This window comes from Poecilia formosa, unplaced genomic scaffold (assembly GCF_000485575.1).
Source record: "Poecilia formosa unplaced genomic scaffold, Poecilia_formosa-5.1.2 Scaffold151, whole genome shotgun sequence".
NCBI lineage: Eukaryota > Metazoa > Chordata > Actinopteri > Cyprinodontiformes > Poeciliidae > Poecilia > Poecilia formosa.
Genome location: NW_006800090.1, coordinates 1,352,338 through 1,375,620, shown reverse-complemented (window position 1 = coordinate 1,375,620; position 23,283 = coordinate 1,352,338). Strand labels below are relative to the sequence as shown.

The 23,283-nt window shown below is 36.8% G+C and overlaps 1 protein-coding gene across 1 annotated transcript; it reads right to left on the bottom strand.

The window, feature by feature from the left end:
- Positions 1-14,881: 14,881 nt before the first annotated feature.
- On the bottom strand, positions 14,882-21,323 carry and2 (actinodin2). Its single transcript, XM_007563830.2, has 6 exons — positions 20,997-21,323; positions 20,452-20,521; positions 19,063-19,107; positions 17,234-17,397; positions 15,876-16,745; positions 14,882-15,676 (listed from the first exon to the last, which is right to left on the bottom strand). Exons 2-6 carry the CDS (start codon positions 20,507-20,509, stop codon positions 15,290-15,292), a joined length of 1,524 nt encoding a protein of 507 aa, XP_007563892.1. The 5' UTR covers positions 20,510-20,521; positions 20,997-21,323; the 3' UTR covers positions 14,882-15,289.
- Between the last annotated feature and the right edge of the window lie 1,960 nt (positions 21,324-23,283).

Sequence of the window (23,283 nt, the reverse complement as noted above, 5' to 3'; positions counted from 1 at the left end):
TAGTCGAAAATGTGATTAAAACATTTACATATCTTTGAATCCCTGCAGAAGCTTTCATTAAGTATCGGGTAGTGGTGTGAAGTAATAGATGGGCTTCACTAAACCTTTCCTGTTTATGGATTATCAATTTTTAAAACATTTTTGTAAGGCAAAAAAATTTACTGAGATGTTTTTTCTGAAAATTTTTTCAAATTTAATAGCTCACAACATTGCTGAATCTTCACACTATTTGGAAAAGATAAAAGAAGATGACTGAACAACTCAAAATATAAATTAGAAAGCTAGGAACTGGCTGAAAATAGTAAGAGAGTGTTATTATCTACTGTGAAGTGAGTCTTGTATTGATATGAACTGAAAAAACATTCCTTCAAAAGCAACATAAACACAAATTTCTTTACAATTTCACTCAGGGACTTTAATTTTTGAAAATATGACCTGCGGTGTGCGGAAGCTAACATGTTTTGGTAAAATTAGCATCCTGTTGTTAGTGCTTTGCTGTACGTTACTGTATGCCGATGTGAACTGTCCAATCAGAGTGAAGCTGAGCTATTTCACAAAACAAATACTGGGTAAAGCAGTTAAAGATATACCCAAAATACCTGAAGCTGTAACTGCATCAGAATTTACTTCTGTTTGTTTTCTTTCACAAATAGTTCCAATAAAATAGGTTTGTAACACGACATGTTGTTCAGGGTATAAACACGTTTGCAGAGCGCTGTGCCACCAATGATTCCTCCCTTGTCTCCAAGATGACCGACTATAATGCAGCAGCTTTTTCTTGCATTTCTGTCAAATATAAAAAAAGAAAAAAAAAAGACACCAAAAAGAAAAAAAAAAATATTTCTATGTAGGATTAAGGGCAGCAACAAAGACCTATCATAACCTTATGTCCTTTACTCCTGCTTTGTGACGTTAGCAGCATATTTACTGAAGGTCAGGCGTTTGCTTCAGCAGACTGGAAGAGAAAGGAGAGCAGAGGCAGGATGACACATTCTTTGTCTGTGAAAGCAACACACTATCAGCTTTGTGAAGGAAGGATAACTGGCCAAGTCGTCCAGACTTGCCTTCCACATCTCTGTGGCAGTAGCCTTGCAGGAACAGACTCCCGGTGCGTCTCATTCTCTTTCACTCACAGCTGGATGACTTATTCAGTTCCCCCCTGAGCAACCCGCATGCTTTACCTTTTGTTCTTCCCTGACGAGAGGCACACTGTAATATATTCTTGAATGGCAGCATACATTATGCACAGTTCCAGCATTTTCCATTTTGTTCTTTCACAAAGGGTTTCTGATGTATTTTTTTAAAAGAATGAAAATGAAAATAATTTGTGTTTTTGTTTCTTAATGAAATATTTATCTGTGTGTCTTTGTTTTCCAAAATCTTCTACAAAAAAAAAAAATGCAACTGTTTGAAAAATCTCACATCGGAAACTTTGGGCTGTGAGTTATGAAAGTCTAAATTGGATATTTTTGTTTTGCTCGTGTTGCCAAGGAAAATCCCACATCTTGTCAATGTGATGCAAACAGTCATGTCTTTATCCAAACCTCTGAAACCTGAAAAATTAATAACTGCTGTACCTACAGTCCAACAATTGTAAAATATAAATATGTTTTGAAAAACGATGTCATGTCTCAAAGGAAAGTTCTACACTTCAGTAGTTGATTGGGGGTTTTATTCACTTTTCTTTTGCTTTTCTTCTGCAGGATTCCTGCTGCATGCAGGAAACACACCAAAACACCAACAAAGCATCAATCTCAGGTTGTTCCACAGCAGCTGTGGTTCACATTCTGTGGACAGCCTATCTAAACTGCATAGAAAACTATAGGTAGAACGGATTAAAAATAAACTACACCAATATCGACTCCTGTCTGCGAGAGCGAACCTCAAGGTTTCATCTTGGCTTTCTGCAGATGATGTTGTTTTTTTTAAAGCACATGCCGGTAATTATCTACCAACTTTGTACACCTTCTGAGTCCTGGGGAGTCAATAAAGTAAATATTTGTGGATACATATTTTTTTACATTTCCCAAGCACACCATCCGAGGATTCAATCTGAAATAAATATGGATCTAGGAATGTATAACTTCACATGGGTTATTCATCAAAATTATTTGTTTTAGTTTCTTTGCTACATCACAAACATTTAGTATTAAAACAATCTGGCTGGACTGATTGCTTTTAACTTAACAAAACCCTCCCACCAAAGCGTGAACAATTCCTTTCAGCATATCATTAAACTTTTGTGTGTATTTTTTTTTACATTCTTGTAAGTTCAAACATATTTGTTTACAAATCTAATTGATATAAGTGTGACGTCATCGCAAATAACATTGCAAATTTGTAACACCATCTCTGAGTCACTCAGAGCTCGACCTGTGAAGCTTGCTTCAAGAGTTTAGGATTCAGCAAGTAAAGAGATATTCAGAGTCAGAGGAATAATCTGGGTGGCAAACGCTTCAAAGCAAATTCAAACATTGTATATCAGAGCGAATGTGAGTGTGTGTAGTTTTTCATCCATAATGTGGTCAGTACCATTCATCTCCAAGGGACTCCAAGTCTGCCGGGGTCTTCAAATGCTTTTAAAATGCTTGAAGCTCCAAAATGAAAAGGAGAGGGGAAAAAAAAGTTATAAAACAAGTATTAAAAGTCAGACAAAAAGCACACCCAGCTAAAAACCAAGAGAGAACAGAACATTTGTTTTTGCAATCTATCTTCAAATTTTCGCCTCTCATAACAATCTCTGGCTTTTGTGCTTATTTTGTGTCTGTGAAGAAGTTCAGATTCCATTGTTAAAAGTGGGGAAAGTATTGAATAATGAATAAACTGCCAGGCAGAGGAGCGCAGTGGCAGCATGTGCTTTCAACACAAATAAACATTTGTTTTCAATGCGATAATACAACAGAAATCATTCAAGAGACTTGAAAGAGGTGTCCCATATTTTCATAAAGCATGTGAAGTTGCCATGTTATGCTCATCTGTATTTTGCTTAAAACTTTAACAGACTGAGTTTGATGCCTTTCGCTGGGGGAATATTCCCTTCAACTACCTCTGAAAATTTTGACAGCCTGCTCTCAATAGACGTAGGATCATTCTTTCTCCACAGTCTTGTTCTCTTAAGTAATGTGGAGAGGTTTCTGTAAAGTCTGACTTATGATAAAATATAACTTTTTCTGTCTTTTTAATGTGAGTTTGCCAGACAACAAACTCTCTGTTGCTGCCGATGACTCACTATCAGAAAATCAATGAAGTGGTGATACTCTGCACCGGCCTTGTTTACTATCTCGTCTGTCTTCTTTGCAGAAAATTTTATCGCATATAAAATTGGTTGCTTAAATCTCTGCTTTAAAATGTAGACATAGCAGCTTGAAACCTTTCATATTTTATCTCAGTACAACCACAAACCTGACAGGGAAGCGCATGATTGCAAAGTGGACTTAAAAAACTTTTACTAATTCAAATCTGACATGTGTGGCTTGTGTTTACCTGCTGTTTTATAACGGCCACATAGGTTTGTTACAGAATATTTATCAAACAGCGTCATGAATACCAAGGAGAAAAGTGATGAGAAGTTCACTTCAGGGTCAAGTTATTGCTCTGGTCAAAATTGTGCTGCAGGAAAATTTACCTTCAGTCAATCAATCAAGTTTATTTGCATAGCATATTTCAGCAACAAGGCAGTTCAAGGTGCTTTACAACATAAAAAACACACACAAATATAAAAAATACAAAGTTTTTGAAGTGTCAAATGTCATCGTTACACATCAAAATGTTGATTAATGTTTCATTGATTATGTTTCAAAAGCAACGCTAAATAGGTGAGTTTTAGTCTAGATTTAAAGGCACTCAGTGCTTCAGCTGTTTTGCAGTTTTCTGGGAGTTTGTTCCAGATTGTGGTTCATAGAAGCTGGACAGGGACATTTGTCTCAATCCTGGAAGAAACCCTGTGGAAATCCAGAGCCATTGTGGAGGTTCAGCTTCCATCAATACAACAGCCTAAATACACAGTGTGAGTTACAATCAGATGCTTGGATCAAAGAACATTCATGTGTCAGAGTGGCCTAGTTAAAGTCCAAAATAAATCCAATTTGGAATCTTGAATCTGCAACAAAACTTTTACATGCTCTGTCCATCCAATATGACTGATCTGGAGGCATTTTTCAAAGAAGGATGAGCAACAATTGTAGTATCTAGATCTGCAAAGCTGGTAGATCTATTTCAGTTGTATATTTTTGTATATTTTTGAAATAGATTATAATTTGGACCACTTGAAACATTGGGTGTAACTCCGTCACAAATCCTAACAAAAAAGGAAAATCTGTATTTGTCCTTTTACATCCACTTTACGGTCATGGACTTCTTTGTGTTGGTCTACAGGAACCAAAATCCCAAATCAAATCCATAAAAAAATTTGGATGTGGCAAAATGTGGGAAAGTTTCATGCGTTTGTGTTTATTTTTGAAAGTTTTCCAACTACTTCCCTCTTAAAGTTATGCATCTTCCTGCTACACTCAGTGTGTACATGGCTAATCTTAGTTGCCGTAGTTACTGACCAAAACTCCGTTCTTTTGCTACCAATTTTCATTCGAGGGCTGCGGTCTTGATTGAAGGCAATGATATTCTCCTGCTCCCAGGAGGAGGGCGTTGTGCCGAGGCCCCGTCAGCAAACACCCAGACCCTGCTGATTCAGGGAGTACAGAAAACTCCCACCGTGTCCTCCAAGGCTAGGACTTAGCACCAAGCCGTGTTTGTATCCAGTCAGCTAAAATCCCCGTCTACGAGTCCCGCAGAAATGCCAGCTGAATTACAAGAGAGGAGCAGCCCTCCCAAAGCTGCCTCTGACTTCTGTCACCCCGACTCCTGTTTGTTTGTCTGTGCGTCTGCTAGCTTCCATCTCTTGGTTTCTGTTTCATTCCTGCCAGCCTTTCTTTAAGTCTCCATCTGTCCATGTGTGTTTGTCTGTCTGTGTCCCTGGAGTCCAGACAGAATGCATCTGAGTGCAAATACCACACATAAACCTCAGCTTTCCCCCCCATTCTCCCATCCATGTTCTTCTTGGTGTGAGTCAACGGCGCCCAGCAGAAGGCGTCTCCAGGTTTATCCACAGATTCGATTTCTCCTGGCAGGGCCGGCGAGCTGCGACAGATCGATGACAAAGCCTGTCAGTGCAGCTCACCGTTACTCAAAGCTAGATTGCCCCTGAAAGCCCATGCACCATGTGGTTAATGAATTAAAGAAGCAGCCAGCCAGCATTGATCAGAGCAGCCGACAACCGTCTATATCTTCCTTTTTTATGAGTATTCTTGAGTGGACCAACTGATTGTTGAGAGATTTAATCACTGCCTAGTTGCAGTTATGTTGACCTCTTTACTCTGATTTCATTTGCATCATTTTTCTTTGCCTCAACACCTGAGGAGCAGAAAAAATTAGATCAAACAGATGCTATCTTTTAAGTTTTATTCTTCATGTTTAAGAAACAGCTTGAAAACATCCATCTTCATCAGTGTTTCAAACACTTCTTTTGCCCTTGGAATACTTTTAAAAGTAAAAGTTTTATGCAGGGGTCTACATGAAGCCTTTGCCACACAGAGACTTCAAATGCTGAACATCAAAGTTGACTTTAATACTCCTGGGTAATCCTAGGTATAAATAGTTCAGCAAACATTACAGCCAACTTGTCTGTTAGCATTTTATTGAATTAGGTACTGTCTTATTGTGTGAAGCATTAAGACAGTTATACCTGTTATACCTAGTGTGATATTTAAGTTTTAGATTTTTTTCCTGTTATAGGTGCCCTAAAGTGCCATCCAAGATGAAAAATACCAAAAGTAGGTGGCAAACAAGTTATAAGTAAATGAAAATAATAAGTTTAAAAATAAGACCGTAACATTATTATTTTTTTTTCTATACTTAATTTCTCATTGTATCAAGTTTGTAGTTTTATTTCAATTATTCAGTGCGTTTCCAAATACAACCGCTAGGGGTGTCTACTGTATTGGGGGCATAGAGAAGGTTGGGCACACAGAAGAAGAATTAACATTACTGTTAGACATAGACATAAGAGTAAACCCCGCATTGGCTGCTCCGGCGCAGTAAATACGGGGGCCATCTTGGAGCGGTCGTCCCTCCTACTTTGCTCAACAAAAACAGCAGAAGATGCTTCAGCACTGAGGGATATTGTTGTTCTGATCAATGGATTATTGATGTGAGGGCTTGACAGATAACATTTCACAAGTAAGACGGACATATTATTGTGTATATATTGTCCTTAGAATATTACTTTACTGTATTTATGTCCACCGGTGAGATACCAGCTAATATTAGCTACTGTGCTTGGTGTAATACTGGTTCAGCCCCGCTATGAAGGCTAACTGAGATTCTGTAAATCTAAAAAATAATTATGCTCTAACATTGGCTTATATTATCTGACACAAGAGCCTATATTAGAAATGTGACAGTGTAACGTATATTATAAAACTTATATTACGTGTTATAACATTTACCAGCAAAGTTTACACAGGTGGTAAAGACTATTATTTATATGTAATTCTTTCACTCTATCAAAAGTAAGATAGCTCCCAAATCTTCCGTTTTTGTTTTGAAGGTTTCCTAAAGACACGATGTGAGAAAGAAGTGGGAAATATCTTTAAAGAGAGACGGATTCACTGCAGCACGGATGAATCGGATTTTGGACTCAATCTCAGCTGCTGATTCTCTCTGAAGCTGGAAATCCTCAGCTGCAAAACAGCCGACAGATAATATATATTAGGCTATTTATATGTATATATACATATAAACATGTATCTAATATATATTATTCAGTATTAATCAAACTGTTTCAGTATTAATCAATTAATCTGTGTCATTATTAATCATTTATTTGTGTTTGTATATTTATATAAATATGTATTGATATTACTAAAAAAAATTTAAATAAATTATGAACGGCTGTGGGCTTTGTAAAATGCTCATCATACATCAATTATCAGAATATTCCATTCCTATTCTATGGTTTTCCCCACTAAGCATATTTAAATATGCTGAACTATGTATCAATACAATTAAAAAATACAATTGTTTATAAATGTAGTTTTGACAGATGTTTGAATATGGTTTCCAGTAACAAAAAAGCGATTAAATGCGCTGATATGTCATTGTGCCTGCTAGACATATAACGCTGAGTGGAGCGGTCGACCGCTCCAAGATGGCCGCCTTAAATCTCGTCAGCGACAATAGGCGAGAGCGGTCCATGAGGCGTCTATCCTTATATTATGTCTATGCTGTTAGATGCTAGTAGAAGCTCAACATGTGCGTCTCATCTTTTCTATATCACAGGTAAGTAAAAATATATTTTTGATCCATATATATTGGTATCCTTTAAGAGTTGAATATATTATTGAATAGAGTCGACTAGTGAGTAAAGTTATGAGGTTTGTAATTAGTATTGTGTAGAAAACGGTACATATTTCTTGAGGCTAATTATTGGTAATGCTAGCGGACTTTGTACATGTGTGTTGAGCTAGCTGAGAAACAGCTGAAGGACTACTGAATTCACTTTTAATTAATTGTTTTTGCCATTTTTATATGGTTTTCACACAAAGGGCATTAATTTGGTGTTCTTAGTCGTAAAATAGACATTTATTTATGATTTATTACAAAAACCAGAGAAACCATGTTGTTAATGACATTCAGTGAGGAAGTAATGGCTGCCTATTTGTGAAGCTTAATAAAGAGAGACAGCTTTACACCTTTTTCAATTTTGTAATTAATTTTTTGTGTAAGAGATAAAATATTATTCTGTGAAAACAGTGGATACAGTTAAAAGCTAAAATGCTTAAATATTAAATTATATTTCATTTGTAGTTATTATCAAAGACAAAAAAAAAGAGCTAATAATATGAATAAAACCTATAATACTTCATTGCAGCTGCAGCAATTTCCTTCCATCGTTTACATTTCTCTTTAATTGGTGTTGAAGGCCAGGGAGAGTAGATGTGTTTTCAGTCTGGACTTAAAACTTATACTGACTGATATGATAAAGCATGTTAAAATAATTCTCGTTTGGTTTAAAGAGATATTAAAGTCATTGGTGATGCACTCAGTCTAAGGGCTATCCATTGCAGTTGCTCAGCAATACCTTAAGTATTGCAGTATTGTGCAGTATGTTCATTATAGAGAAGAGGAAAAAAAATTACCATATTACCCTCAGCCCATCAAGGTTGTTGGGTAACAGTGGCATGCATTCTGCTTTTTGCCTCTCAGATTGAACTGAAAGACAAAAACTATTACTAATATATTCTTTTAGGAATTCCTTTCATAGTAACTACAATATTGGATTTTTTATGTTGAAGTTTCTTTTACAAGCTATTATGAAAGATCTGACGTGTGCTGGCTCCTGTTTATTTCTCCCAGACTCTGTAGAAACAGAAAAGAAACTAGTTAGTTGGACCACAAAAATTACCTTTTTTAAATTCTTATAAAATAAACCAGACTTGAGAACCTTGACTCAGAAAGAGAAAACTATGCAAGATTTTAGTTTTCTTAAAAAAAATGTTTCCTTTTCCTGTGAAAACCCATAAATTTGTACGCCACATGTTTTTGTTGTAGTTGTAAAACAGAAGCAGCAGTTTTCAACACAATATAGTCTCAGTGGGTTTTTTTTATTCCTTGCTTGTTTTCTTTAGGACACCTACCACGGACTTTTAGTGGCAGAGACGATCTTATGTTGAAAACAATTAGACTCTTTTTCACACATGGCTGCATATGTGGCTTTTCATAATAAACTCTACAGGCGTATTTTTCATTTTAATAAACTAGGAGTCATAAATTAACCAGAATTGGACAAATTAAATAATTGCAGACGATTTTCTCACACAACTGGTTGCTGATTTGAATTAGACGGCAGCATGAAGCACATCTAAATCCAGGAATTTCATCAAGTTCATCAATTCAAAAATGATGAAATGAGAGCTGTAGCAGCACTGACCTCTTAAATGACTCACTCCTCCTGCTTTTCTCACATGCAGTTTCAGTCTCCCACACTGCAAAACGTCTGATTTTTCCATCGCCCTTCCTAAACGCCATCACACTGCAGAAAACAGGGAGAACCACAAAACACAATCCCAATGTGTAGAACTAGTGTGGCGCTCCCAACAGGCTGCTGAATGCAAGGCCCTGTCAATTTATAGCCCTACTGTGCCTTTTCATTTTATTGCCCCCCCTCATTCAAGCAGCAATAGCAGCAAAGAAAATAAAATGAAATTCCATTTTACATGCAGTCGCTCAGACCTGTTCAGGTGAAAAAAGGAGGTTTTTTTATTATTATTTTTTCAGCTTAAAAAAGGCCACCAACTTCAAACTCTTGCAGCACAGCCAGCAACACTCTGCTTCAGCTCGGGAGTCCACTTAAAGCAGCACTTCAGATCTGGTCAGCTGAAAAGTGCATTTGCCTGTGAGTTATTAATAAATATGTCCATTAGGTTGGTCAGTGTACCTCTGAATGAAGGATGGTTTCAGAATATAAATCTCAGGTAAAATTGAGACAGAAGATGAACTGTTGGCTCTGTGACAGCAAAACTTATTTGCAGAACAAAAACTGAGAGTTTTATTTAAATCTTAGTTTTAATCTAAAGCTGCCACGCTTTGTGAGTGGAGTCAAATGAAAAAGTCGGAGTTGCGTGACGAGGTGAAGGTATGTGACAAACTTTCTCATAAATTTTGTAATTTTTCTCTGCCACATTGAGGTGGACGTTGAAAAAACTAGCATGGTGCATCATCAGTATCATGTTTGTAGTTGGCGGTAAGAAGAAAATTGTGGAATTTTGTATGGTTTCAAAATTATGGGCAATTTTATTTTGTACTGTATTTAGTGATGTTAATCAGCTGTTATGTTGTAATTGGGCAAAAAAATAAAAAAATCTGCCGACATAATTTGTTTTGCGTATCTTGTGCTAGGTTTTATTTGGCTCAGAGTTGATCGTAAATAGATAGATTGATTTTGGGAAATGCAGTATCTATAGCTCTCTGGTGAAAAATATTCCAGACTAATCTTTTGTAACATTGTTTCATCTGTTGGAGGATCTTTCTAAACTCTGCCACATTAATTTTGTTAATGTGACTTTTAGTTTTGGAGTTATAAGATGAAACATGTATTTTCTATCATAGCACTACCTACATGTGAATGTGGCTGAATATTTTTTGTTATAAAGCAATTCAGCTAGATGGGTTTTTTTCAGCTTTGATGAGTAGTTGATGTGTTTCCAAACAAAACATTAATATTTTACCATTGAGCATTAAATCCTTGTGAGATCTATCTTTAAACACCTTTTGTGATTAATCAATTTGAGATACTTTCAATCAGTCCCAGTATATCTGACTCGCATATCCATGTGCTGAATAACAAAAGGGATAGTTTCACATATTTATGTGTGAAATAAGTGGAATAAGAGGCAGTCCTTGAGCATTCATTTTGAAAATTCATGGTCCTTACCTTGTGAGTCCATTGTTTTGTTCACTTACTATTGCAGTAGACACTAGAGTTTCAGCTTGTCCTGAAACCTTTGTGCTAGTAGTATCTTGGTTGCGAGGCAACAGCTCAAAAGTCTTCAAATATTCTGTTAACAGATGTTTCTAGAGAAATATTTTCAGAAAATATGTCCTTTATGACTTACAAATTTAATTATTTATGTTTGATGTTTTTGTTGTTGTTGTAACACCTCTTGGTAATAAACCCAACTTTCATTGAAAATCCTACTGACTTTCCTTGGAATTGTGTTAAATTTGAAAGGAAAATGTATGTTTTGAGCAGCTCCTATTAAAAACCAAATCCTCCTTGCCAATGCCAGAGAGTTTATTCTGTTAATGACTACTGCTTTATGTTGTTTAGTGACATCTGAAGCAACAAGACAACAGAGACCTCAGTAGCGTCTAAAACAATGCACCACCAGTCAAGCCTAGAGGCTCCCCTTAATGATGGTCACCAGCTTGGTCACACACTCCTGAGGAATGGGATCATGTTCACTAACCATTTCTTCAAAACAAAATTCATCTGAAGCTGTAAAACCTACTTGAGCCTTTCAAATATAAGAAAAACACATTTCTTAAGTTTTTAAAATATTCTTGGGTGTTTTACTGTAAAATTAAAACCCACCACTAATTTTATTTCTATTCTGTTTTGCCTACAACTTATTAGCTTGTTACTTCCGACCATGTTCAGAGCTGGAGAAGTGTTTTGGATGAGAAACAAGAGAAGCAGTCCAATTGATTTCCACTCAATTAGCAATTAGCACTAGTAGTGTTGGAGAAGAATCAGCTGAAGTCCAAATCCAGCTGCCTGCCACAATGAGCCAGCCTGAAACACTGCTGAACCATAGAAACTAGGGATGTAACGATACACAGACATGCCAAAAATTTTAGGAATTGCTCTTTTGGTTGTACCGAAGGCTTGTATAGAGATAAAACCAAATTAATAAACTCTTTCCCTGAGACAAGAAGATGAGCAAGTTTTTAAAAAAGTCTTTATACATTATTCTATCTATCTATCTGAATAACAACAAACAGTTGCAGGGTGTGTTCATGGCAGATGAGTTCATCATTTATTCAGTAATTAACACAAAGCAGACAGCCGTGATAAACCACTAGACTAAATGCGTTCCACTGCGACACGCTAAAAGGCGCTTATCTTAATATCATAACGCTTAAAATCCAACGCAATTATTCTTCACAGGGGCGTGAAATTGATTCCAAACATTTTCTTTTTCTCCTCCACACACGGTTTGATCTTTGCTCCCCAGGACGACCTTCAATAAAAATTCAATTTCTCACCTAAAGATATCAGAGTTTCATCTTTAATAATACTATTGTGTGCAACTCGGATTATGAAATGTTTTTCTCTCGTATCGCTGAGGAGGCGTTCTGATGATCCAACCAGCGCTGCGTAAAACGCTTGATTAAAAGAAAGATGGTTACTGATTGAGGTTTTTTTTTTGTTTTTTTTATTAAAACAGACGTGAGAATCAGAGTGTGAAGGTGTGCCAGATTTAGTCACACAGATGGTAGACAAGAGAACATGAACTCTGAGATCACCATCTGGTGGAAGCTGCATGAAAACATTAGGTCTCCTGTTCCAAAATTATCTAAAAACAAAAATATAATCATCTACTGAATGTTTCTTTGGGGGAAAAAAAGTCTAATTGCAGTTTTCTCAGTTGATTTGGTGCATGAATTACCCACAAAAGTCAGTCTCTTTCTCAAAATCCTTAGTTTGTCTCTCAAGAATAAATGTGTCAATGAACATGTCAGTACCTCAGAATGACAAGTCATTGTCTCATTGTGTATGGATAAGACAGTCAAATTGCTTCGTCATGTCACCAATATTACTGTTATAAAGTACAGCTGAAGTTTTGATGACAACAGTTGTGAATTGTAATTGTAGGAGACCAACAGAAAGAGACTGGACAAGATTCAAACAAACCTCGAAGTAAAAAAACAGTAGCAGCGTAAACATTTCCCTAAGAAAAACAATATATGCAGTGCTGAAGGAATTACAGTTCAGGTTTTTTTAAACCTGCTGGCATTCTTGGCTTTTGGGCAACAAATTCTCATAAACATCACAACAAATATCTTCTCTGGTGATGGAGTGTGGAAATAATCTTGTAGAGTGTTTTATCCTCCTGCTACTCTTCATCTCTCTGGATGTCAAACCCGTCCAGATCTTTGCTATTTCAGAAAACATAATTCTGTGGAGTGGTTTAAATATTTGTATTAATTTATTTTTCCATGTAACTCTTACAGAGTGACTATAATGTACTGCATATCACTTTGAGATATAAGCACTTTTTTTGCAAAACTTTATCTTTAACGTAATTTCTTACCCTAACCTGAACACTACCATAGCTTTTTATTAAAGCATTGCAAAAATAAAATTTTAATGACGCATAATTCAGACTTAAAAAAAAAAAAAGCAAACTGGAACTGTAGCTCTACATGGCGCAGCCCAGTAACGGCACAGTAAATCTAATTTATTGGAACAATACAAAAGTTTCAGGATTACTTGGGTCATCAGTTTTTAACAGCTTGCAGAGACAAACTTTAGAATATTTGCCCCGTTTTGCTGCACAAAGTGTCGTAAATGTGCAGAAGTTGGGGTAAATGTGATAATGATGATCTCATAATCTTTTGAAAATTAGAATCCAGAATTAAAAGTAAAGTAACTTTGTCAACAAGATCATTTTTTAATGAAAAGAGACACTTTACTGGAGTTAGCAACATATGAGGATTTCAGGATCCTCCATCTTTAGGTTGCCATTATTCTCAGTGGTTGTGGGTCTTTAAAACTGTCAGATATGTTTGCCTTCAATATGCAGGAACTTTATAATGTTGACCAATAACAAGGAACCAAATCTGGCCCTTATTAGCCCACAGTTGTTATTCAGATTATAATGTCTCCAATTATTCTTATGGTATTTAATAAATATTGTAAAAATGTCCTATAGCCAGATCAATTTTGATATTTTATCTTGTTGTAAGCTGCTTATAAACTTTCATCCTTAGCACAGACGCTGTTTGATACATACATATTAAATAAAGGACAATTGTTTAAAATTTCCCACTGATGTTATAGCATTACATGATTACATTAAAGAAGAAAAACTATTAAGAGGTGATGCTTGTAGCCACTACACTGCAATTTGGCACTAAAGGAGAATGTTCCAACACCAATGCAAGAGGTTAATACTGCGCAGCAATGACTTACAATCGTTTCAAGCAATACATCAAGTAATTTCCAAGCAGTTCATCAAACTTATTAATGCAAACTTTGCAAGTGGCTTTCCCTGCACTACGTTTCTTTTTTCATTCTACGCCTTTTGTTGCAGGATTTCCTAGATTTTAATTAATTAATGAGGTTATTAAATCCCCATAATTAATTTTCCAGATACTCGCATAGCTTTAACTGCTTCCATTGTGCCAGAGTGTTGGTAAAATTGTAAATAATATTAGATTTGAGGTTAGATGTACTTTTTGTTTGTTTGCCTGAGGAAACCGACTCGTACGTTTTGTCCTTGAAGACTGTTTGAAATTGATACGGTATGAAAAATGTATTCAAAAACTGTTGCGGGGAACAAGCAACTGAAAAGCTGAATTGTAAAAATTACAAGCTCAGCTGTAGCTTATAGCGGGAAGACGGCTGCATGGCCATGACTGTTTTTATGCTCAATTTTAGTGTTGGAATTTAGTTTTTCAGACAGTGAAACATTCAAAAAGCATGGATTCTGATTTTCACTGCCTTGCAAAAGTATTTCTCCTGGCAGTTCTTTCATAAAAGCCACACTAGCAAAGTGTGTGATTAATGTTTACCCCTGGACTCTTTTTACTTATTTAGAGTCTTTGAAAGAGAAATGGTTGCAGTGGATTTTCTTTAAAAAATGACTTCCACTTTACAAATATGCACTATTTTGTGTTGGTCTGTCACAAAATCCCACTAAGATGCATGTATATGTACAGCAGATAATACAACACATTTGAATGAATTATGTTAGCAGTTTTGTAACTTATTAGAGGCTATGATATAGTAAATGTACATAAACATTTTGCTTAACTATTCAGATGCAACAATGAGCTGTTTTATTAAAGTTATTTGGAACATAAAATGGTGAAAGCCCAACAGGACGCGCCATCTGCTTCAGGAATATAATGGCATTATCTACAACAGCTGGCAGTCGCTGTTTTGAAAAAACAGTCTCTAAATAAACTCTCTGCAACAGAGTCAAATATGTTAAATATTAGCCCATACCTAAACATTCATTTTTAGCTTCTGAACAGATGTTTCTGTGACACGATTTATTAATTTCAAGAAACTAAATCTAATCATCTTTTTTAGTCAATCTTTTTTTATTAAGAACATGATAGAAACTGAGCAGGTGAGGTTTAATGAGTTTTTACGTAACTGAAGACTGAAGAAAACATTAAATACATTGTCGATAATGTACAACATCTTTCCCATTGACACAACTTGACTAATTCTACTGCTCTATTACACATCTATACATACATGTCTTTTCTACAAAGATCCAAACATGAACAATTTCCTCATAATGCCACTATGTGTTGTTTGGCTCAATCTTTGACATACAGTAATCCAAATTAAGACTAATTTGCTGTTTGAAGCTGAATTATTTTGGGATTTGTTTTTGAATCTTGCTAAGGTCTTAAAGATAATATAAAAATGTTCTGCCTTGCAAAGTTCATATGAACTTAATTCCCGCCTGTAAGACTGCCTAGCTGGTGGAAAGATTTACTTGTGCTTGCTCAGGACACCCCGGAGGAAGTCCTCAAAGCTTGGGACAGCATATTGGTGGACAACGGCTTCCTTTGCACCATTTTCTTCATCAGCTATTGGCTCATCGGCAGAGGCGGCAGGTTCGGCGCGGCGCAATCTGCAGTTGTAGTCGTACTCGGGGTCGCAGTCAGGATCCGGAAGAATAATGCCGTCCTTTCCAGGCTTTGGGGCCTCGATGCCGCCAGGTGGAGCAAACTTTGCACAACTGGGATCATAAGGGTGGCAGAAGGGTTCATCAGGAGCTTCAGAACCAGACTTGACTGGGCTGCAGTCCTTGTCATAGTGCATATAGCAGTCGTAGCCTTCCTTGGTCTTGCCGCGGACACCAAGCTGGTAGCGGACCTGGTTGATTTTTTGGTTTGTGTGTGTGTGTTTCAAAACAAATGCAAAGCAGATTTATGACTAAAGAAAGGAATTAAAGCATTATTCAACACCCATTTCATTTTACTACAGATTTTAATAAGTCATATGTTAGCATGACTATAGAGGACTAGTCAAAAAGAAGTAATTCAAACCTAAGAAGAGGACTTTGGGTTCAGACCTGGTGCTCGGGGAGCTGTGGAGGGGGCCTGCGCAGGGCGGCAGCAGCTGCCAGTATGCAGTACGGGTTGGTTCGTGGGTCACAAGTCAGAGGCGCCGCAGGAAGTGCATGTTTGGGGGCGTACTCCAGGACGGGTTTGGTGAGGCTAGCGACCCTTGTAGCGCTAAGAGGGTTGCAGCCCGCATCAAAGAGAGGGTTGCAGTGCTGCTCTGTAGTTGCCTCCCCGGCTGCAAAGGAAGCAGGAGCAGCTTTACTGGCACAAAGAGGATCCACTGATGGATCACAACTAGAGTACATCAGGTGGTAGAAGCCACTGGGGGCCTTTTGCACCAAAGAGGGCTTGCAGTACGGGTCCTTGGGGTCGCAATTGAGGGCAGAATAGGATGGAGCCGGACCCAGCACAGGGCGGTACCCAAACGCTGCTCTCAGGTGGTACTGCAGGCATTCCACATCTTCAGGATGGCAGATCCTGAGCAGCTCAGACTGCTGCTCATGGCTCAGGAAAGGCTCCAAGACTGGACCATAATGGTAGTAACCACTGGGGCTCTTCATGGGCAGCACAGGGGCGAGGATGGGAGCTGGTACCTTAGCTGGAGCCTGTTCAGGAGCCTTGGAGGAAAGGGGGTAGAGGCAGTAGGGGTCAAGGTAAGGGTCACATGTCCTAATGGAAGCAGCCTTGAAAGGGGCAGGCATGACCACTGCAGCTTTGGGTTTGCTGGTAAACTCTGCAATGCATTCTGGGTCATTGGACTCAGCACAGGTTCTGTATATTTCACTGAGGTGTTTGAGGTAGTGGTTGAAGTTGGGCGCCTCCTCGGACCTGTGCTTATTTTGCAAATAGGCCAGATACAGACGATCCAAGTCCTCCACCTGAACGGGGGCGAAAGCAGCTGAAATTAGCATAATGATGGTTCAAACAATTTACAAGCCTCTGAAATTGGATTTAAAATAATTAATACATAATCAAAAGCTTAAAATCCAAGGCCATTTTTAGCCTGTTCTGTATTTGAAGCAGGAAATGAGCCGGACTTAAACAACATAAATGTCCTGGGCATAAAGCACTGAAAAATATCTAAATATTTAAAGAAGGTAAAGGCATATTAATACTTTTATGCAACCAAGATCTGAGCAATAAATCATTCATTGTTGTCATCTGAACTGAAGATGAACATTGAGGAAAAACAATCCAATATTCTTACTGCCTGAAATTATTTATTTAATGCAGTCAATGGGGAAAAAGGTATTTTAATACAACAGCATAATGCAATCTGATGGATTGTTTTAAGGAAAAAATGAGGAGCTTCGTAATCATGACTGGCATAAAAATGAATAAATGATGTGAAACAAGCTCCACTCACCCCCTCCTGGTTGTGGGTGTCCATAAAGTATTTGTACCATCCCCAGAAGTCGGGCATACGTTTGAACTGGGGCACAGCCACGACGGGGACATTCCTTCTGTTGCGAACCAGCTTTTTCAAGTTGGTCATGGCCTCTGCTTTCACATTATCAGATACTGCAGCTGCTGCAGGAAGAAACAACAAAGAAAATAAACTAATCTTAACTAGGATTGCCACAGTTTGTCCTGAAAGTAACTCAAGACAATCTATGGGTACTTGCAGCCAAAATAACTTTGCATAATCTTGTTGAACTTGTTAAGGATGTGTTTTATGTCATTTTGTGATGTTATTGTCATATTATCTTACATTAGCTGCTCATATATTTGTGTTTCCATGTAAGATAGACTGAGCACAGATTGGTACTAAACACAAAATCAAGTTGAAAGAAGCTTCACTGGCCTATTATTTATACAAAACTAATTCTTAATGACTAGTTTAAGAAATTATTGGTTACACCATGCTCAACTAAGCTAAGGATGAGTTCTTGGTCAACCCATTGGTTACATTTCTAATGTAAATGTTTGGTTTTATGCTGAAGATGACGTGGTATATTCTTCTACATCTGTACCTTATCAGGCTACATCAGATAATGAGTTTCTGTAGATTTTGTACAGAAACTGTTATTTCCCATTTTAAATTTAATCCATCCTCTATCTGGCTAAACTCTTTTTAGTTAAGTTGAAATACAATTACAGAATCTAAGAAACAGTGATTTTTTTTTCTGAAAGTCACAGAAACTGGTAAATAAAACTTATAAATAAACTTTTCTCATTTAGATCAAATTTAATGTTCTTTTCTGAGGCTGAAAACCATTTCTCTTACAATTTTACGTTTGCACCATTATGTCAATTTTATTTCTGTGAAAACATTTTCACAAACTCGGAGCGCTTGATACGTTCTACCAGTCTGGAGTATTCAGTTTCATTGCACACCTTAAATCTCTGACTTATCACAATTATATTATATTCTCCAGTAATGCTTTGTCTGTGGTATTTTCATTTCTTTGCTTTCTGCTTTTATATTTTAAATCTAACATACACAGTACAAAAAAGTACAGGAGTTTGTTGTTTTCATCGCATATGCTAGATATGTAGATTAGTGGTTGTAAGTGCTTTGAGAATTAAATGTTTTTATATTGTTATTACTCTTGTTTATTTTTAAACACACCTTTAAATGTTGTGCTGTAAATTATTTTGAGCATTTTGTGTGTTGTAAATCTCACTATTTTAAGACCTTTTCACTTTTATACCAACGGCCCAAAAGATCAAATTGTTCCTATAGTGAAGATCAACTTTTTATAACGTTATTTATTTTTTTAACTGAATTTACTTGCATTAAATCCTACTCTTAAAGTAATACTGCAATGAAATTTTAAGATATATGAAACCTAAATCCAAAATTTTTATTGCAATCACAAAAATGACACTTGAATTTAGAACCATCTCTTTCTACATTAAAAAAAAAGTTTATTTCAGCTTTAAATTAAAAAATAAGAACAGCGGTTTTCATATTAAGGAACATATTTCAGATTAGTTCAAGTTAATCTCGAACAAGGACACTTTTGATTGTTCATATTAAATAACAAAGACAAAGCTCACCAAATGAAAACCTAATTTGAATATAATTACCCATATGGCTTCACCTAAACTATGTAAATCAGCTGTGAACTGCATGAGGTTCATGCATGCTGAAAAGTGAATTTAATGCTTTTTTTTTTTCTTCCGATACATTTACTAATTGAACATTTTGAAACCCTTGAGTTTTCCATGCCACGTCAGACAAACCCTCACCTTCCTCCTGCTTGTCCTGCCCCACTGGAACGGCCCCCAGAAACTCTGTAAAGACACAAACAGGAGCCACATTAGCAGCAGCAACGCTTGCTAACTGGGAACAGATGTTGGGCTTTCTCTCAACATCAGGGAAAATGCTGAGCTGCTAATAAGCCGGCGGGTGAAAAGCGACAGGTGCTGGAGCGCTGGCGCCCCGATGCAGGCAGCATCCTGCAAATTAAACACCCTCCACCTCTCTGCCCCCTCCTCGTCCACTCCGCCATCCAGCCTAAAGCACGTTGTGTCGCTTAGCTTTGAACTAAAATGGTGGTGTTTATGCCCCCGCTGGAGGCCTCCTCAAAGTTTACCTGTAAAACTACAAAGAGTTGGCCCTCACACAGACCAATTATTCATGCACTGTAAATGTAGCTAGTGGGGGGGGGGGCAGTCTGGGTGTCTTCTGATCTGCTGGGGTTTTATGGAGACATTTATGGTGATAAGAAAAACAGCCAAGTCAGCTGATTATTACCCAATGTCCAGTTGTGTATGTATATTTTTATCTCTAAAAGCTACCAAAAAACACAATCTTAACGAGATGTTTTACTTTCCAAAAGAAAAACATATCCTTGTCCAGAAATAAATTTATCCAACTGCCTCTCAACAGAAGTCACTGTAAAGTAAAAAATCATGCTAGCTCACCCCAGAAGCAATTTATCAGTTAATTGTAGTCATTTTAAAGGAGGCACAGTCGTTTTTGTGTTGCAGAAGAAACAATTTCAGACATTGACATCAATGCTCTATTGTTGGAATCAACTATTACTCTTTATAACTGGACTAAGTGCATTTTTACCTGTTATGTAAAGGACATTTAGACTGAGTCCCATTTCTCAAGGTCATCGCCACCCTCAGGACTCACCTTTCCTCCATCTTCCATTATTTAATTTAGTTAGTCTTTAAAATATGTCACTGACAAATGGGACACTTATGCCAAGTCATCAGATTTTTTACTGGTTACATGCACATGTTTATATTCTTGACTAAAAATGATAAATATCATGTAAACAATTATGAGTTCTCCATCATATGTTGTTTATTATGTTTCTAAAACAACATGAATATAATCCTACTTACTATTACGTAAAGTAATTAAAATGTATTTGGATTTTCTTAAAATAGCAGATTTTGAGAAGAATGCTAATTTGTCACAATGTTATATGTTCAGTACGTTACCTAAGGTCTTCTTAGTTATTATAGCTTAGCTTTTAATTGCTGCATCATTTAATAACTTTTTGGTACTTTTCAAAGTAGTTTATGTTTCCATATTTTACTTTACAGACAAATGGTTGAAAGCTATGATAAATAACAGAAATTAGAAAAAGTGGCATTGTAAACTTGTCATTTGCATCTCACCTGGTAATAAGACAATTGCTAACAGGAGTCCTGTGAGGATGAGTGATGGTCGTGCCATTTTCTGTGCTTCCTGTAGGAACAGACGGGGAACAATACTCAGAGTTGCCACAGTATTAACATTAGGCGGTGCTATATGTAACACATTACAATGCAACTCGACTTGGATTGATCTTCTCATTTTCTTTTCTGTGAAGAGTTTTTCATCTGCCTGCTAGGAATGGAAATCCTTGATTACACAATGCTTTCAGAACAAAGTGATGGGTTTTATTTAACTGGCTGATGCAGAGACAATAGAGAGGATTGAGGACATGCACTAATAGAGCTTTAGAGGGATTATGGAAAATAATCAGAATATCAAATACAGCGACTGAACTCAACAATCAAACCACCAAAAGCTGCACAGATGGCTGATGAATTACAGCTGCCACTCTCACTAAGATGAATAGTTTTACTCTGGCTTGTGAATCTTTTTAAGTTTTGCCCTTTTTAAAAATTGTGAAAGTTCCCAGCAGTCTCTCTAAGAAAATGTAGAAATAACTACTTACCTGCAAAGGTGCAGTGGATTTGTCCTCCTAAGATCACCTCGAGATCCAGCGCGTCTCTCTGGAGGGAGGGGTTGCTTCTCCAAGATGTCTGAACCCTGAAGCTCTCTGCTCCCCAGTATGAGCCGGACAAGCAGGGAAACATTTTTAAGGAGCCTCCCTTGGTCATTAAAAGACTCAAAAAGGCATGTCATAAGGCTAAAACACGCTGCCAGGCTCTGCAGGATTGGCTCCTGTGCTGACAAACATCCAATCAGCAGCAATCCTGTAATTAGGAAAGGTGAGCAGCTCGACTCTCTTCCTGGAGAAGCTGAAGCTCACAGTTTTCTTCCTTACTGGGATGAAATTTGGGGTGATTTTAGAGTTAATTTGACATAATGTTTTGAGATAAGTTAAGAAGTTATTAAGCATGCACTTGAATTGTTGTGGCAAAAAAAGCAAGAATGTATTTCAGGTATTCTTGGCATGCTCCTATAGATACATAAATAGCAATAAATAAGAGAAAATACTGTTTGTACTTGAGATTCTTACTTTTGAATGTATAAGTTTTGCAGAAATTCACAACAAAGAATAAAAATATTTCTTAAACAACTTCAGTCTTGCATCAGATCACTGAATAAATGAGAGACAAATATTATAACACAAGAATATCCAAGTAGTTTTTGCACCATGTTTGAAACTTTCAAACTTGGTTTAATGAGTCTGCAGCCGAATCACTCAATTGTTATCCTCTTCTGAGGATTTGAAAGCTATGTAATCCCTTCACGAAGATACAAAAAAAAAAGTTTTGCACTGATAACTCCTGCTTTGAAAATTTCTTTCTTCTACATGCATCTTTTATATGGAACAACATGAAGGAAAGTCGAGTCGTTAGGCGAAGTACACCTCATACAGGGAGCCAATAAAGGCAACAAACTGCTGCTACAGTAGGAGGCAGCGCCTTCAGGACCAGCATACAAACAGCTCTGCTTGTTGGGTTTACAGTACAATCCTGAAGCCTGGGCTCTGCCACGTAGCCTTCACAGCCTGCAGTCTGTGTTAGAGGAACGTACCGAGTACCATGGGAGCAGTGGAAACTGATGAAAACAAGCTTAAAAAGATCAAACCATGCAGCCAACCTCTGAGGGTGCAGCAGCTCCTTGAAACATTCAAAGACTGACATTTATTTTTAATTTGTGGCCTTTACTGATAATCAGTTGCACTTTGTATTTAGGTTTATGTATTTAAAAGGGATTAGATTGACAACTTCAATCCAGTTGAAACCAGACATTTAGTACATACAAAAAAATAACATTTTATGTTTGAGTTCAGTTACAATTGAATATTTTATTATCATTATTTGAATTCAGAAGTGTGCACACTCTTCCCTGTTTGGAATTGGTTTTCTTTTGTACGTATTTCCCAAAGCTTCTTACAATAGTTTGTTGGATTTTTGACCCATTCCCAGTGAAACCACTGCTGTACCTGAGTCAGTTTACTCACACACACTTTGTGGCGATCACCACTTCAGACTGACTTTATTGTCGTTAAGCTAATTTGCAGCTAATTTTGAGAGAAATGCTCCGAGTCATTTTCTGTTTGTAGAACCCATTTGGGCTCAAGCTTTAACCTTCTTGCTGATATGTCTTTGTGTTAATGCACAAAATATTTAAGGATCAGTGCAATACATATGTAAATATCTTATAATTACTATCATTCTCATAATTTTTCATCCTCAACTTAGAACATTTTCGGCACATTTATAGTACTACATCAAAATCACATTCATTTATTAAAGTAGCTTAAAAAGCTTCATTAATTAAAGCTGTGTTTGAGTTTCTGTTTGTGCTTTCTCACATTTTTGCAATGTTTACAGACTTTTTTCTGACTTTATGAATTTATCATTTCATATCCAAGCTAACACAACGTTCAGATCACACAATTTTGCTTAATCTAAATCAAGATAAACCATCTACATATATAATTATATTGGGCTTTTATTTGAGTAAGTACATCGCAATTTTAGAGATTAAATCAATTATATTTTGTCAGCTTTTCTACCAGACTAGCATTATGAAGAGCAAGTTGTTCTTTGTACTAAATGGGACAAAAAAGTCAGTGAAGGATGCTAAAGCATTTAAAAGCTGGAACATTTGGAAGAATGTTCAATGTCTTGTAGTTTTAATCTGAATGTTTTCTTGTTGTTTGTAGCTGAAAATAAGGTGGATAGTTGGATCTCATGAGCTTAAGTTTCTGCAAAGGTTACCACAAAATGAAAAAGACATACATACATATATATATATATATATTT